Genomic DNA, 15,543 nt, shown 5'->3' on the forward strand with positions numbered 1-15,543 from the left:
CTCGGCCGGCATTCGGCTCCATGCACCCATCCTGTCCATGTGTATATGGCCTGCCACCATGTCCCATGTCTCCCTGGGGGCTTGACAGTGGTCACCAAGTGCACTTCTCTTCCTGAAATTCAGAACACCCCCCACCCTGGCCCCGGTCACATGTTTTCCTCTGGACCCTGTCGGGGGTTTCCTGATCCCTGTGCACCCCCCCCCGTCTTCTATCTGATAGAAACAGGGTCACCCGTACCTGGGCTCAAGTAGAGGAGATGGGGGGATCTTGCTTTGGGGGATATTGGGGTACAGAGGCCCCCTCAGGAGCAGGTGGTGGAAACATCCTGAGATTGGGGGGCACCCCTCCATCCTGGAAGGTGTGGGTTCTCCCAGGAGGCCTGCAATAGGTGCTCCGCCTCCTTTATTCTGAGCATCCTACCGGAGGTTCCAGGGACCTCCCTATGGGCACAAGCAGCCTGTGGGAGGTCCTCCACCTCGGCAGCCCCGACCTGGTCTTGGGGACCGTGATGACAGCAGGCCTCTCTTCTGTCTGCAGCACTCCTCCACCTTGGGCGGCGTGTTTGGGGACTCGTACTATGAGCAGCAGATGGCGGCCAGGCAGGCCAATGCTCTGTCCCACCAGGTGAGCGGGTGCCCGGGTCACAGCGCCCACAGCAGACGCTCACCCGGACCCCGCCCGCCCCTCGGGCGTGAGCTTCACTCCTGAGGCTCCCTCCTGTCTCCAGGCCTTGGAGGGGGTGACTTGGCTTTGCCTCCGCAGGCACCTGCACCGGGCCCTCAGAATGAGGCCAGCAGCAGAGGGGGAGGAAGGGTGGGCAGCAAACACTGGCAGGGACAGGTGGTGGCTGTAGCATTGGCGCCTCAGCGTGGGCCGTGCATGTGGGTTTGCTGGGAGGCGAAACTGGCTTTGCGTGGAGGTCAGGGTCAAGGGCATGTGGGCCTGAGAAGGGTTGGCCGCTTCCTGGAGCAGGTCACTCACCCATCCATCCTTCCATCAATCCATCCATCCAGCAAGCCCTGATGGGGGCCATATGTGGACAGGGCCTGGGCAGGTTCAGAGAGGAAAGAGGGGGAGACCTGGAGACCTTAGGGCATAGAGTCTCCTATTCAACAAGCCCTCAGTGTCTGAGCACAGGCGCTGGGCATCTTGCAGAGGAGCTGGTTCCGGCTGCCGCAGGACAAGCCAGCCAGCAATAATAGCCAGGGGCTCAGCAGGGCCGGCCTCATGCCTGCGTGCTTCCGCCCACAGCTGGAGCAGTTCAACATGATGGAGAATGCCATCAGCTCCAGCAGCCTGTACAGCCCGGGCTCGACGCTCAACTATTCACAGGCGGCCATGATGGGCCTCACGGGCAGCCACGGGAGCCTGCCAGACACCCAGCAGCTTGGCTACCCCAGCCACAGCAGCATCCCCAACATCATCCTCACAGGTGAGGCCACCTGACCATGGCGTCCTAGGTGGGGGTCTTGGGCAGAGTGCCTCCAGGGGGGCCTGGCAGCTGCAAGGGGCCTCATCCCCAGAAGAGATGGCACCCTTGCCCTGCAGGATGAGGAGGCCAGACCCCACCAACCTTGACTCATTGCGGGGCTGTGTGGAACAGGCCCCCGGGGACACACTGGACCCTGGACCAGGCTTCCGGTGTCCCGTTCTCAGAGCAAGAGCAGGACAGAGCCGGTCACTCACCCAGCCCTGCGTCTGCTACCCAGGTCCCTCAACCCCATTAGCTGAGTATACTGGGATCACAGGTGACTAGGGGTGGGGGGCGTTGGGCCCTGCCTGGCAGGGCTTGTCACAGTCAGCGTACGTGCAACAGCTCACACACACTGCGATGAGCATCCCCGAACAGCCTGAGCACAGCACATGTGAGTAAGTCCCTGCTCCATGTAGCATAGAACCCAGACCCTAGGTTCTGGGTTTTATTGAAAGAAGCAATTTCCTTATAAACCAGTACTATCTGAGGATTGAGAGTGACATCCTCTGGTGGTCCCACTGACATCTCCAGGATAGAGGAGTCCACGCCCAGAACCACCCCTACCCCCACCCCCCACCCCAGGGCGTAGTGCTTCCTCCCTACCACGGGTGAGCAGTGGTCTGCAGTAGCTGCTCTGGGGGCCGTAGCTTCAGACGCATGAGAAGATTTAGGCCCCTGTGATTGCCCCAGTAGCCCAGAAAGACCAGGATTTTCATACCCATGGCTCAGATTGGGAAACTAAGGCCTAAGGTGTCACTACTAAGTAGAGGAGAGAGCCCAGGTTTGAACCCAGGTCTTTGGGGGGTGGAGGGGAATTCACACACACCTCAGCCTGCTTCTCAGGGATGCACACAGAGGAGATGTCCTGGCAGAGCCTGGCAGAGCAGGAAAGGCCCCTGCCCCTGCCAGCTCACGCTGAACGTTTGTGACCTAGGTCTCAGCCCAGGGCTTCCCAGCCTTGGTACTGCCAGTACGTGGGGCCGGATCTTTCCCTGGGGGTGGTGGGTGCTATCCTGTGCATTCCGAGGTGCTGAGCAGCATCCCTGCTCCCCACCCACCTGATGCCAGTAGCATTTCCTCTTCTCCGGTCATGACAACTAAAAATGCCCCTAGACATCGCCAGTATAACCCCCAGAGGGCGAACCCCCAGGTAAGTACCCCTGGGGTGGCCCAAGCCCCTCTTCCCTGAGCATTGACAGGGTCCATGGAGGCGCAGGGCATGGGAACAGAGAGCCAGGGCCGTGCTGAGACTTCTGTTCCCCCCACCTTCCCCGCCCAGTGACGGGAGAGTCCCCTCCCAGCCTGTCTAAAGAACTGACCAGCACACTGGCCGGGGTCGGTGACGTCAGCTTCGACTCCGACAACCAGTTCCCCCTGGACGAACTCAAGATTGACCCCCTGACCCTGGACGGACTGCACATGCTCAACGACCCCGACATGGTCCTGGCCGACCCGGCCACCGAGGACACCTTCCGGATGGACCGTCTGTGAGCTGCACACCCGGCACATCGCCGCCCAGCCCCCGGCTCCATCACCCCGCCGGTCAGTGGTCCCGACGGCGTCTCCCTGAGCCCAGGGACGGCCGCGCTCCGTCCTTCGCAAACGGCCGAGCTTGTGATTCTGAGCTTGCAATGCCGCCAAGCGCCCCCTGCCCCCCCCCCCCCCCCCCAGCTGTCCACCTCCCTCGGGAGGCCGCGTGTCACCCCCGCGGACCCTTCCTGCGCGTGCTCTCTCGCCCCCCACCCTGGGCCATGAGCCGTCCCCCCTGTAAGATGCGGAAAGCGTGTTGGGCAGGGCCACCGGCCTGGAGGGGGCGCTGTGGTCCACAGCGGCGGTGGGCTGAGGTGCATTTTCCGACTGTTGTCCAGCTCTCACTGCCTTCCTTCGTTCCTGGTTCCCCACCCCCTACCCGCCCGGCCACCCCCAAGCCTGAGGTTAGGTAGCGAGCCAGCCTCCCCCTTCCCCGCCCCACCCAAAGGAGAAGGTGCCAGAGAGAGGGGCAGACACAAAGTGAAATAAACACTATTTTGACTGCTGTCTTTTATATTTCTGAGCACATTCAGAGAATTCTAGACTCCGTCCCATGGAGGTAGACTATAAAAGGTGTGAACAGAGCATGCAGAGCAGCTAAATCTTCCCGGGACCCACACTCCCGCTTTGCCCTCCCCCAGCCAGGTCCCTCTGTGGCCACCTTTGCCCTGAAAGTGAAGCCCCTGGCCAGGATGAAGGGGCCTGCCAGGGGATGCATGTGGAGACAGGGATTATTTTCTGGGGGTTGTTTTCGTCTCTCAACTTGTTTTCATCTTTTTTTCTCTGTACCGTGGTCACTGTTGCTGTTATTTAAAGAACGGGGTGGGGAGGGGGCGGCCAGGGCATTCTTTGTTGTGTTTTTGTTTGTTTGTTTCTTTTGGTTTGTATTTACACTTTGGTTGTAGACGAGTAGCTGACTCCTTCAATCTAACACTTGCCTGAGAGCATGTTTTTATTCCAGATATCCCATGTTATATATTTTTTAAGCTAACTGGAAGCAGGCTGCTGCCTGCCGGGTCTGAGCTGAGTCTCCGGCCGCTTTTGCTCAGGCCCGTGCTATCTCGAAGTGGAAGGGCTGAGTGAGGGCGGGTTGGGCCTGGTAGGGTCTCTGGCAGAAGCTCGAGGTGGCCGGGGGTGCTGCGCCCTCCAGCCACATGTCAGACTCCCAGGAAGGAGCCACGGCTTTTATTAAGGGTCCCTCGAAGACCCACCTCTGCCTGGTCATCCTCAAGGTGCCTGCCGGTCCTCAGGGAGGGCTAGTCCCAGACCCCGAGGCTGGCGGCAGCGGCAGCCCCTCTGCCCTGACGCACCCCAGCGATGAGGTGCCCCCTCGCCCCGAGACCCAGCTGACATTCGTCCCCACCAGCCGCCCCTCTCACGGCCCCTCCGGGCAGGGCTGGCTCCGGAGGAAAGAGCGCAGTGTGCATTGTAGCGGCGGCGTTCTGGGAGGCTGAGGTGACCATCGGGGCTCGGACCGTGCTGGGCACTGTCCCTGTGTCCTCCAGGCCCTGGGAGGGGGTGACAGGGGTGTCTTTGTTTTCGGTCAGCTGCTCTGAGATGGGAACTTCTGTTTCGGTCCCTCCGAAGCCGCCGCATCTTGAGCGCGCGGCCTGCAGGCCGGGCCAGCCCCTGCCGCACGGTGCGTGTCTCTCCGTGTGGTGTCGCGGCCACTGCCTCTAGGTCTCACGAGCCCTCGGCTCTGTCCGTGTGGGAGCCAGATTTCATCCTAGCGACGTCCCTCCCGCTCATCCCCCGGGCCGGGCTCGTAGCACGTAGCCAAGCAACTGGGCGGCCACAGGCGTGAGAAGGCCCCCGCCTCAGTCAGGTGGCCCCTGCTGCCTGTGTCTGGGCTGGGGGACACGGGGTCAGTCCGTCCAGGTCGAGGGCCCAGCCTCTTACTGAGGCAGGGGCTGGGAGCAAAGAGTGAGACTTTTTTTTTTTTTTTTTAAAGAAAAAACTACATGTACATAGAAGAGTTTGATTACCATTAGACTTGTGTGTAGAACTTTTTAAAAAATGGCCTTAATAAAATTACAAGCAACCTTCCTGGATGCAATTTTCAAACGAGGCATTGGGGACCCCCATGAGGGAGCCTCGTCAGCCCCTACTTCCCGTCTGCTTGGCGCCCGGTTCTCAGTGCAGATGGGCAGGAGAGGGAGGGTGTCCACCCCTGCAGCCTGTGTCCAGCATCCCCTTGGCTGGGGGGCACAGGTGACATTGTATTTATGTGGCCACTTTGGCCCAGGAGGGGCATAGGTGCAGTTTTCCCAGGGAGGGGGTCCCAGCCAGGAGCCAGTGGCCAGGCGTCCCTGTGTCCTCAAAAGGGTTCACACCCCTGCCTGGGCCTGGGCAGGCCTCCTGAGGTCTGCAACAGGGGATTTTGCTTATTTCCTAAATACTGCTTCTCTACTAAGTATTCTTGAATTGCCAAGATTTCCTGAAACAGGACAGCCTAAGGGAACCAGCCCTTTTACTTGTGATGTGAAAATACTGTGATTTCAGACGAGCCGCGCCGTGAGGGCTGGGCCGGGGGCCCGGAATATTGTACATAGACCCACCGCCTGTGTCCTCGCTCGCTCACTCGCTCGGGACAGGCCTGGATGCTCAGCGCACGTGAAGTCAGAGGCCAAGCCAGTCTGTCCCACTGCCGCTGCCCCCTGAGTTCTCCCGATTTCAGTCCCCTCAGCTATGGGAACTTCTGCCCCGGGAACAAGCTGAACAGTGTTCCCACCTGCCTCAGTTTAGCCTCTGCCCCCCAAGCCCCCAGGACAGTGAGTTGTTTACGCCCAGGGAGGTTTGTGGGCCAAAGTAGAGCCTGGGCTCAGCCCCTCTCTGTCCTCAGAGAAGAGGGCTTGTGTCCCTGCTCCCTCAACACCCACCCATCAGTCACCCCCCTCCCCCCCAGTGTCCAGGGCTGACGTGGGAGAGGAGAAGGGGTCTTGTTCGGGCTCGTATTCCCCGTCACAGGTACCCATGCCAGCCTCCATCCCCACTGAGTCCTTGCCAGGGGGAGGATAGTCAGCGTTCTTCAGGACATCCTGCAGCCCCCTCCCTGTTCTTCCCACGCACCCTGCTTCCTCCCGACACTCTTCTGGGCAGGAAGGGTTGGGGGGTGCCAACCCCTTGGGGCAAGGGACGCTGAGACCCTCAGTGGAAAGCTCAGGAGGCAGGTTGACCCTTCAGCAAAATTTAGGGGCCCACAGCTGACAGCATCCAAAAACTGTCTATGCTCCCCTGTGGGGGACAAGCCAGAGCAGAAGGGGCCCTAATTGGGGTGAGTCCAACCCCCCCCTGCCACTGTGGCCCTTTCCCCAGCCACACCTCCACGCAGACCTCCCTGCTGGCTTCTGAGCCACCTGCCTGCCCCAGGGGTGTGCCTTGAGGGCAGGGGTCCTGCCTTTGCAACCTCTTTCTGGACTCGTCTATTTGTGGGTGTAGGGGGCTGGGAAGAAGGGTTCTGCTGTCTGTGTGTTTGGCCTGATTTCTCTGGGTGGCTGAGGTCCCCTGAGGATGCCTAGCCAGGTGGGCCCTGTTGTGAGGCCCATGCGTCATAGCGGGGCAGGCAAGGACGGGTGTCCAACACCAGGAGACCCCTACATGGAGGGTGAGAAGGCTCCACGTCCATCCAGTTGTGCAGGGGTGGAGGTCCGGTTCGCGGGCTGTGTGCCAGGTGCTAGCTGCGGCCCGGTCAGGCAGGACGGGAGACGATGCCAGGACTATGGGGAGCTGAGCTGCCTTCTCCCCCATCCAGCATCCTGGGCCTGATGAGCCCCCATGAGGGACTGTCCTTGGGCCCTCAGGGGAGCTGAGGACACACGGGAATGTGCCCCCCCTCCCCAGGCCTCCACATCTCAGCCAACCCTGAGCTGGTTCATAACCAAACATCCTTCCAGACTCCCACCCCCCGGATGGATTCTGGGTTTTCTGCATTTCCAAAGAAGGCATCCCCACTCCTGGGTACAGGCTGGGTGTGGTAAGGCCTGGTGGTATTGGGGGGCCCTCCACCCCCCACCCCGCTCCTGACAAAGCAACAGCAGCACCCATCACCCTCCCTGGGTTCTGATGGAGCTGTAGTTAAGAGGCCGCAGAGGGTGTGGGGGCTGCAAGGTCAAGGGTACCCCGTGCCCCTGATCTTGGCCCATCACTCCTGCAGGTGGCGCTCCAGGTAAGGGGCTTTCGCCACCTGAGCCCTTCCCACTTGGCTTGCAGAGCTGCGGGGTGGGGGTGGGGGGGTTCTGTGTTCTTTGCCCACTGCTGGAGGCCTGCCTGGGGTGAGTGGGCAGCTGGGTCTGTTGCTGCCCCACCTCCTGGGGGTTCCTGGGACATTCCCCCATCAGGCCCTGCCCAGCCAGAGCTAACTCTCTGTTCTTGGTTTCTCTTGGCCTTTGGCCTCCAGGGGTGTCCTGGTTGGGTGGGGCTCAGGCACCTCTCATCACCCTCCGTGTGCCACATTCTCTCCGAAGCGGCCACTCCCCAGGAGGGAGGTGGGGTGACCCGCACCTTCAGGCCTGGGCGCTGGAGTACTCTGAGAGGTATAGGGGAGGGGAGGGTAACGGGAAAAAGACCCTTGTGACCCAGGCCTCAGTTTCCCTCCATCACTGGCTCAGACCCCATGGGTCTTGGGGCCTCAGGCTCCTCCCTGGTAGGGTCAGGGGTAGGGGCTGGACATGAGAGTGATGCTGGCTCAGACGGTTCCCCCTGTCTTCTGCCCTCTTGGCCAGCCCTCCACACCCTGTCCCAGGATGCCAGGGACACATGGTACCTGCAGGGGAGGGGTGTTGCCAGGGGAGGGTTCTGGAGCTTGGGGGCAATCAGTGCCCAACCCATCCTAGCCCATCACTTCTGACCTCTTGCCCACTCGGGACAGGTGGACACAGGTGTGGCCTTTGCCACTAGGCCCCGAGAGGAGGGCTTTGGCAGCCAAGGTCCACCGGCCCCTCTGTGCCCCACCATAGGAAACTGCCCCCCAGGGGGCCGGGCGGGCCCACTGATATATGCAAACCGCTGGTCCGAGCCCTGCTCCGCCTGTGTTTTTCTGTCCCCAGGCTGGCTCTGCCCCCGCCCCCCCCCAGCATGTACACTCTGCTGTGGATGTCCCGTGGGCCGTGGGTTGGGTGCCCATGGCGGGTGGGGGCGGGCGGCTCAGGGCGCACTCGGCCGGCCCCTGCCCATCCTCTCTGGCGTGGCCGCTTTTGTCTTTGTACCTTTGCATCCTTTGTAATGAAACATAATAAAAATCCAATGTTTTCGTCTCTGCCTCCTCCCCTTTTTTCCTGCTCCTCCTCCCCACAACGGGGTTGGAACATGGGCCTAGTGGGATATGCCAGGTGGGAGCCACACACAGGCACCCCCCACACACACACACACACATGAATATGGACGCACAGGCGTGAGCCCCTCATCCCCACCCCTAGCCGGGTAGTTGGGTCTAATGTCCGGAAGGGCAAGGACCCGCCCCCCAGGATCCTGGAGCAGGCACTCGGTGGTGGGATCCAGGCCCATGACCTCAAGTGGGTAGGATGCAGCAGCAGGCCGGGGGCCTCCCGCATCAGGGTTGGACACTCCTAGTCAGGTTGCTGGGCCCTAGCCAGTCAGGAAGGGAGTCAGTGGCAGGCCTGGGTTTGGGGTCCTTTCCCCGCGCTCCTGCAGAGGCCCCACTCCACCTGCAGCAGAGACCGCAGCCAGCCACTCCACCACACACACTTTATTCTGTCCTCTCTCAGCCCCTCTAGGGCAGCCACCCCCTGGGGCCGGGTGTTGAGTTCCCTGCTCGTCGCAGCGAGGGTGGCCACGATGGTGGCCATCTTCCAGCAGTGGGTCCCCACCCCCATCCCCTAGGCCTGCAGCAGCCTCTGAGTCTCGTAGTCCTCCGGGATGGTGTCTGCGGAGAAAGGGCAAGCAAGCGAGAAGGGGTGAGCTGGGGCAGGACGAACTCCCCACCCTCCCTGGCGGGACGCTCCCCTCACCATTGCATCGGTAGCGCAGATTGGCCCAGATGATGTTCTCTTGGGAGAAGCAGAAGACGCCCAGGCGGCCACCCCTCATGGTTGTGTCCAGGACCACGTTGCTGTCAGCCACCAGCTCAGGACCCTCATAGAACCGCACTCTGTGAGGAGGATGGGACGGTGAGGCAGGGCCCTGGGCTAGGCCCTCCCTTCTGAGACCTCGGCGTCTGCCTTGGAAGATGGGTCCCCTCCTGTCTGGGAGTGGGGGCCATGTGTTCCCCCCCCCCCGCCTGGGCCACACACAAGGCAGGTAGGGCTCCTGAGCTGAGCCTCAGTTTCCCTGCATGAGAGGATGGACACAGCAGGTGCTAAGCAGAGTGCCTGGACTTGCCGGCAGTGCAGAGTGGGGACTGAGAAACAGGGTGTGAGTAGGACCCCACCTTCTATCTGAGGACCTGCTGTGTCCTGGGTCTTAGGAGGAGTGTCACGTCCCAGAGCCAGACAGTTAATCTAACTGCCCGTATCATTCCCATTTTACAGATAAGGGGACTGAGGCCCCCTGAACTGCCAGGGGCCAGGACAGAGCAAGGGAATCCTGGCCCATTGGCAAGGGGTGGGGTCCCCACCTGATGTAGCCCACTTGGGGCCGGTGCTGCAGGAACCAGCGGTAGGAGGTCTTGTCCTTCCAACCCACATTGCGGGGGTCCTTCCACAGCAGTCGCACCTGTGATGCTGTGTCCCCTGTGTGCCAGAGTGCATTCCGCAGCTGCTCCCCAGGGCCTGTGGAGGACTTCACGGCCTGCCAAGCCCGGGGACGGGGGAACAGAGTCAGAGACCGCACAGGCTGCTGGAGGCCCCCAGAACCCTGCCTGCTGGGACAGGTGGGGAGCTGCAGGTCTTGGCAGTGGTGGGAGGCCTTAGGGTGGCTGGATGGGAGACCTGCAAGGAAGCTTTCTTGAGGGTCACATGGAGATTTGTAGGGGCGATTTGGAGGGCAGGGATGGTCCGGGATTCCATGAGAGGATTTGGGAGTCCATGGACAGGTTGGGGTTCTGAGAGGATTTGGACGGGTCTGCAAGAGGACTTGGTGACCTATAGAAAGACTTGGGGGTCCATGGGATAAACGGGGGGCTAGAGGATTTGGGGAATTTACTACAGGGTTTCAGTGACATACTGGGGTCTAGAGGTTCTGCAGGAAGATTTGGAATCTGAGGGAAAGTTTAGGGCTCCATGAGGAGGTTTTGGGGCCTGGAGGAAGACTGGGGGCCCCGAGGGAGTGTGTGAGGGCCTGTGGGATCCAGGGGAGGGCTGGGAGGACTCTGAGATCCATAGAATGATGCTGGGGAGCTGTAAAGGCTTTGGGAGTCCGCAGAAGGATTTGGGGCCTCCTAGAGGGCCCAGGGACCTAGAGGTCAGGTAGGGCCACAGACACCTTTAGCTGAATGCCCGGTTCAGCTACCGCGCGGAAGGGATTCGCCTGCCAGTATGTCTGCTCCATCTGCTTCCACATAACCACATAAAAGCTGGAGCTGTCCTGGTAGCCAAAGATGAAGCCTGCGTAGTCGTCATCCGTGACCGTGTTCACGTGGAACGTGCCTTCGAAGTCCACGCCATTGAAGGCCGTGTAACCTGGGGGAAGGGACGCTAGCCTTACCGCCACCGGAGCCCGGGCACCCCCCCCCGGCCCCTCTGGGGTCCAAACTGCCTCCTAGGCCCAGATCCCCACCCCCGAGGCCAGCCATGACCACTGCCATGAGCCTGCCAACCGCCTAGGGCCACGCTCCTTCAGAGTCCAGAACCGTCCGGCCCCGGAGCCCAGTCCCAACCCGGCTCTGCCTTTCCTGCGTTCAGACCCGCCCCTGGCCCCGCCCCGCCCCGGCCCTCCTCTGACCCCGCCCCCTTTTCAGCTCGCTGCACCGCCTTGCCCCACTCCTTGTCTCACCCACAGCCAGGCCAGGGTCGCTGTTCATCGTCTGCACGATCTCCATACCCTGAAGGGGTCAAAGGAAGAAGGGCCTCAGGCTGGCCGCGTGGGCCCTCGGTTCCCCCGCCCCCAGCTTAGGACCCTCTCCCACCACCTTCCGCCGGGGCCCGGTCCCAACCTGGTTGAGCACCACCCAATTGGGATCTATTTGTGCGTCGCCCTCGGGGTCCAGTACGACAGTCTGGAAGGCCCGGAAGTCGGTGAGGGTGACCTCGGCGTTCTCCGGGCACACATCGATCTTGTCCACCACCTTGTCTGCGTCGAAGTCGCCCTGGCACGCGTCGCCCACTCCGTCCCCTGAGAGACCCGAGCGGTGGGGTCAGCGCCAGCCCCGCCCAAGACCTAGTCACGCCCACATCTGCTATCGGTCCCGCCCACACCTGCCAAGGTCTCCACACCAGCCGTAATCCCACCACAGGCCCCGCCCCCTGCCTTACTGTCTAAGTCTTCCTGGTTTGGGTTGGGCACCAGGCGACAGTTGTCCCGACTGTCGGGGACCCCGTCGTTGTCGTCATCCTCGTCGCAGGCGTCACCCTGGCCATCGTGGTCTGAGTCCTGCTGGGCACTGTTTGGTACTGTGGGGCAGTTGTCCCGTGAGTCCTGGTGCCCATCCCCATCCCTAGAATTGGTGGGTGGGACACAGAGACGGTGAGATTTCCCAGAGTGCTGGGTCGGGGCCGCCCACCCTCGGTCCCCACTCGCACCCCAGATGGCATCCTTACTGGTCTTGGTCGCTGTCGCAAGCGTCTCCCACAAAGTCGTGGTCTACATCCCTCTGGGGAGGAAGGAGTCCGAAATCAGGGCAGGGAAATTCAGAAGCCTCCCACCCACCCCCACCCCCGTTCCAGAGCCAAGGTCATCCTGACCCCACGGAACACCCTCCCGCCCCACACACCGCGCTTAGACTAGGTTTCCGTCTCCTTAACTAGTCTAGAGCTCATCTCAGGGATTTGACCCAGCTGGGGTGTGGCCCGCGCTCACCTGCTCTGGGTTGCTTTTCTGGGGACAGTTGTCGCAGGCATCCCCTACACCATCACCATCACTGTCCTTCTGGTCCGAGTTGGGCACCCTTGGGCAGTTGTCCACCGTATTTCGGATCCCTGCGAGAAGCAGGGGGACAGCACAGGATCCCAAGATGGGGGCGGGGACAGGCTGACCAGCAAGGCAGATGCAAACCACGCCTCTCCAGATACGAAGTTAAATCAAGTGCTCCTGCACTGGCCCAAGCCTCAGAGACTTAATGATGGCCGGCGGGTGAGGGGACTGGCTCTCACAGGGCAAGCTCAGGGGGACCCTCCGCTGGCACTGTGAATGTAAAACTGGCACCTCCCTGGCACTAAACCCCAAGCTCACGTCTCTGTGCTCCTACTTAATCCCTGCGGCATCTGACACAGGACCCACCTTCCCCTCCTCCGAATGTTCCTGCCTTTTACCCTCTGCGTCGTGTCCCGGCTTGCATCTTTGCGCCCACCAGAGCACAATCGTGGTGCCTGGAGCCCAGGGGAGCTCACCCGCTGCGGCTTCCAGAACGAGCCGAGCTTCGCCCCCAGGCAAGCCCCGCCCCTCGCTGCCGGCCCTGCCCTCTTCCCCTCCCCTCTGCCGCTGCGCTCACGGTCGCCGTCGATGTCGTCGTCGCAGGCGTCGCCTTTGCCGTCCTGATCTGTGTCCTTTTGGTCGTCGTTCTTCTGGGACCGGCAGTTGTCGCAAGCGTCACCCCACTTGTCACCGTCCGCATTGCGCTGGTCCGGGTTCGGCACCAGCTTACAGTTGTCCTGGGGGACAGGGCCGGGTGGAGGGGGGGTAAGCCTCGAGGGGCAAACGTCACTCCCCAGACCAGCCCATCTCCGAGGCCCCGCCCTCTCCGCGGAGACACCCTCATCCCTCCTGGACCCCCGAGTCCACATCCTCTGAGGTCACTTCCCTCACCCAAGCCACACCCCCACCCAGCTTTGCCTAGGACCCGACGTTGGCCCCACCTGCTCGTTGAGGACCCCGTCCCCATCGGCATCCGGATCGCAGGCGTCTCCGATGCCGTCGCGATCCACGTCCTCTTGCCCTGAGTTGGGCACCGTCACACAGTTGTCCTAGGGGCGGGCACAGCGGGCATGAGGGGCGTGGTCGGGGAGCCCCGCCCATCGCCGTCCCGTTCACGCCCTTGAGACCCCGCCCACCTTTCGGCACTGGCGTTCTGAGCATCGAAGCTTCTCGTCAGGGAAGCCGTCTAGATCCGTGTCTCGGCCGCAGAGGAGCCCGTTGCCGGCCCAGCCAACGGCGCACTGCGGGTGAGGTAGTGAGTAGGTGCCCCGGCGTGATCGCCACCCATCCCACCCCACCTCACCCCCTTCGTACCCATGCCACGCCCCTCCCCTGCTCGCCCGCACTCACCACGCACGATCGCGAGCCATCGCGTTCCAGGACGCAGTCGGCCTTCTCGTGGCACGGGCTGGGCGTGCCGTCCGGGCAGAAGCGCTGTGAGCGCCGCTTGCAGCCAGATGTCTGGTCGCCCACGAAGCCGGGCTGGCAAGGGCCGCACTGGAAGGAGCCCTGGGCCCGGGCCGCGGGCAGTGAGCTTGGGCTGCCTGCCACTTCTCACCCACCCCCAGTGTCTCGATCCTTACCCACTCCTCCCGGGCCTTACCCGGGTGTTGACGCACACGGAGTTGGGGACACAGTTATGCTGCCCGGTCTCACACTCGTTAATGTCCGTGCAAACCTGGATGGCAGGGAGCGCAGAGGTCACCGCCCACACGCACAAACCCTCGGGCCTCCCACCCGGTTCACGTCTCCTCTGCATCCTGCCTCTCCCCTCCAGCCCTCCCCCAGCCTCAACCATCCTGATGAGGACCCTTCCCCTATCCCTCCCCCAGGCCCCGGTCCCCCACCCCTTCCCGCTGAAGCGAGGGAGGAATATGGCCGCAAGGCTGGAGGGCCAGTTTATTGAACAAAACGAGCGCCCCCCCCCCAATTCCCTCCTGGCGCCCACCCCTCCATGGCCCTCACCTGCTTGTTGGCCTTGGCGAAGGCCAGCCCCACGCCCTCGTGAGCGGGGCCACTGTACCCGGGCGGGCAAGCCTCGCAGCGGAAGCCGGGGCTGGTGTTGATGCAGCGGACGCGAGGAAAGCAGGGATGGGCGTTGCACTGGGGGAGGAAGGGCCCCGGAGGGTCAGAGGATGCAGGAGGTGGGCCCCGTCGAGAGTGGCACCTCAGGATTTTTGGGGCTTGAACTTAGAAAATTCAGGGGCCATCAGCCAGCACTTGGGGAGGGGGGTGCCTTGCGGGGCAGAGGCCATCGTCCCAGGGGTCAGACTCGACTTTGCCTTGATGGGGCTAGGGGAGCGACCTGGCGGAAAGAGGGGAGTGTCTGGAGGGGGCTGTTCCCGGGAGCCGAAGAGCTGGGTGGTCAAGGGTGGGGGAAGGAATTGCGAGGGCGGGCGTCCCCAGCAGAGGGGGGTAGTGGTCGTCGGGGCGTGCGTGCCCTGCAGGGGACGCGTCGTCCGGGCGGGGGCCTCGCGGTGGTGGAAGCGCCGCTGGGGCTTGTGAGGCCCAGAGGTGAGGGGGGTCGTCGGGGAGGACCACTCTCTGCCGTAGCAGAGTGGTCGGGGCGGGCGTCACTGGCTACGGAGGGGGTTGGCGGGACCGGAGTCACTGATGGTGAAGGAAGTGGTCGGGGTGAGGGCCCCCCGCCGGCAAGGTCGTCCGGACGTGCGCCCCCAGAGGTGAAGGGGTCCTCCGGGTGAGGACTCTCAGCGGGGGAGGAGATTGTTGGGGAGGTGGGTAGTTGTGGGGGCAGGCGTTAGGGGGATCGTCGGGGCGCTGGGGGGCGAGCGCACCTCGTTGACGTCGACGCAGTGCGAGCCATTGCCAGTGAAGCCCGCGGGGCAAGGTCCGCAGCGCGCGCCGCTTGCCGTCTGAGTGCAGACCACGCCCGGGTAGCAGAAGCCCGGCGCGCACTGGGATAGGGGCCGCACGCTCAGACCCGGGGTGCGCGCCGGCTGCATCCCTGCGGGGAGTGAAGTAGGGCGGGTCAGGGCCACGCCGGCGGGGGGGGGGCGGGGCAGAGTCTATTGGGACCACGCCCCGTCCTGGGGGCCACCCCCTGGGGGCGTGGCGAGGTCCCGGGCTTTCTGGGACCCCGCCCCGGACCACGCTCCCCGCCCGCCAGGTTTTCTCAGTCACTGTATCTCCGCGCGCGTCCGTTTTCTGCTTCTGCCTCAGCGTCTCTGCATCTCCCTGCATCTCTCGCACGGCTTCTGCTTCTTTTCGTGTGTCCACCATCTCCCTTCCCATAGTCTCTGTCTCCCCTCCTTGTTCGTCTCTCTCCATCCCTCATCCAATCTCTCCATCTCGGTCAGCCTCCGTCTCTTCCTGTCTCTTTTGCTCCCGGTCTTTCCTTCGCTGTCTCTGTCTGTCTCCCCATCTCTTCTCCAGCTCCCGCCTGCCGCCTCTCTGCCGCCCGAGCGGCGCTCACCGCACGCATCACACTCCATCACTGTGTTTTTCAGAAACGTGATCTCCTTGACCTGCGGTGCAGGGGGGATGGGATGTAGTCCGCGGGGCGCCATCCCTCTCTTCCGCCCTTGGGTCTCCCCCCCCCCCCCCCCCCCCCCCC

At 62.8% G+C, this 15,543-nt stretch overlaps 2 protein-coding genes across 10 annotated transcripts in view; one reads left to right on the forward strand and one right to left on the reverse strand.

Annotated features, from left to right (window-relative positions):
• CRTC1 (CREB regulated transcription coactivator 1) overlaps positions 1 to 8,257 on the forward strand; it is a 77,491-nt gene extending 69,234 nt beyond the window's left edge. For 7 of the 9 annotated variants that reach the window (XM_025885043.2, XM_073901012.1, XM_073901013.1 and 4 more), the window contains 3 exons: positions 539 to 625; positions 1,253 to 1,433; positions 2,755 to 8,257. In XM_025885043.2, the coding sequence (XP_025740828.1) occupies positions 539 to 625; positions 1,253 to 1,433; positions 2,755 to 2,966 (480 nt within the window). In that variant the 3' untranslated portion in view covers positions 2,967 to 8,257. The remainder of the gene's footprint in view (positions 1 to 538; positions 626 to 1,252; positions 1,434 to 2,754) is intronic. The other 2 variants (XM_025885046.2, XM_073901015.1) reach the window with 1 other exon arrangement.
• Positions 8,258 to 8,694: 437 nt separating this feature from the next.
• The window catches only part of COMP (cartilage oligomeric matrix protein), a 7,626-nt gene continuing 777 nt past the window's right edge, over positions 8,695 to 15,543 (reverse strand). Inside the window, exons 3-19 of the mRNA XM_025885663.2 lie at positions 15,403 to 15,454; positions 14,765 to 14,934; positions 13,935 to 14,072; positions 13,573 to 13,647; positions 13,320 to 13,478; positions 13,106 to 13,210; positions 12,911 to 13,018; positions 12,547 to 12,706; positions 11,916 to 12,034; positions 11,657 to 11,709; positions 11,372 to 11,553; positions 11,053 to 11,231; positions 10,893 to 10,941; positions 10,383 to 10,579; positions 9,577 to 9,749; positions 8,972 to 9,111; positions 8,695 to 8,886 (exon numbers count right to left, since the gene is read on the reverse strand). Of these exons, the coding sequence (XP_025741448.1) occupies positions 8,840 to 8,886; positions 8,972 to 9,111; positions 9,577 to 9,749; positions 10,383 to 10,579; positions 10,893 to 10,941; positions 11,053 to 11,231; positions 11,372 to 11,553; positions 11,657 to 11,709; positions 11,916 to 12,034; positions 12,547 to 12,706; positions 12,911 to 13,018; positions 13,106 to 13,210; positions 13,320 to 13,478; positions 13,573 to 13,647; positions 13,935 to 14,072; positions 14,765 to 14,934; positions 15,403 to 15,454 (2,106 nt within the window). The 3' untranslated portion in view covers positions 8,695 to 8,839. The remainder of the gene's footprint in view (positions 8,887 to 8,971; positions 9,112 to 9,576; positions 9,750 to 10,382; positions 10,580 to 10,892; positions 10,942 to 11,052; positions 11,232 to 11,371; positions 11,554 to 11,656; positions 11,710 to 11,915; positions 12,035 to 12,546; positions 12,707 to 12,910; positions 13,019 to 13,105; positions 13,211 to 13,319; positions 13,479 to 13,572; positions 13,648 to 13,934; positions 14,073 to 14,764; positions 14,935 to 15,402; positions 15,455 to 15,543) is intronic.

Source organism: Callorhinus ursinus, unplaced genomic scaffold (assembly GCF_003265705.2).
Source record: "Callorhinus ursinus isolate GAN/ISIS: 27379988/994484 unplaced genomic scaffold, GSC_fseal_2.0 scaffold15, whole genome shotgun sequence".
Lineage (NCBI taxonomy): Eukaryota > Metazoa > Chordata > Mammalia > Carnivora > Otariidae > Callorhinus > Callorhinus ursinus.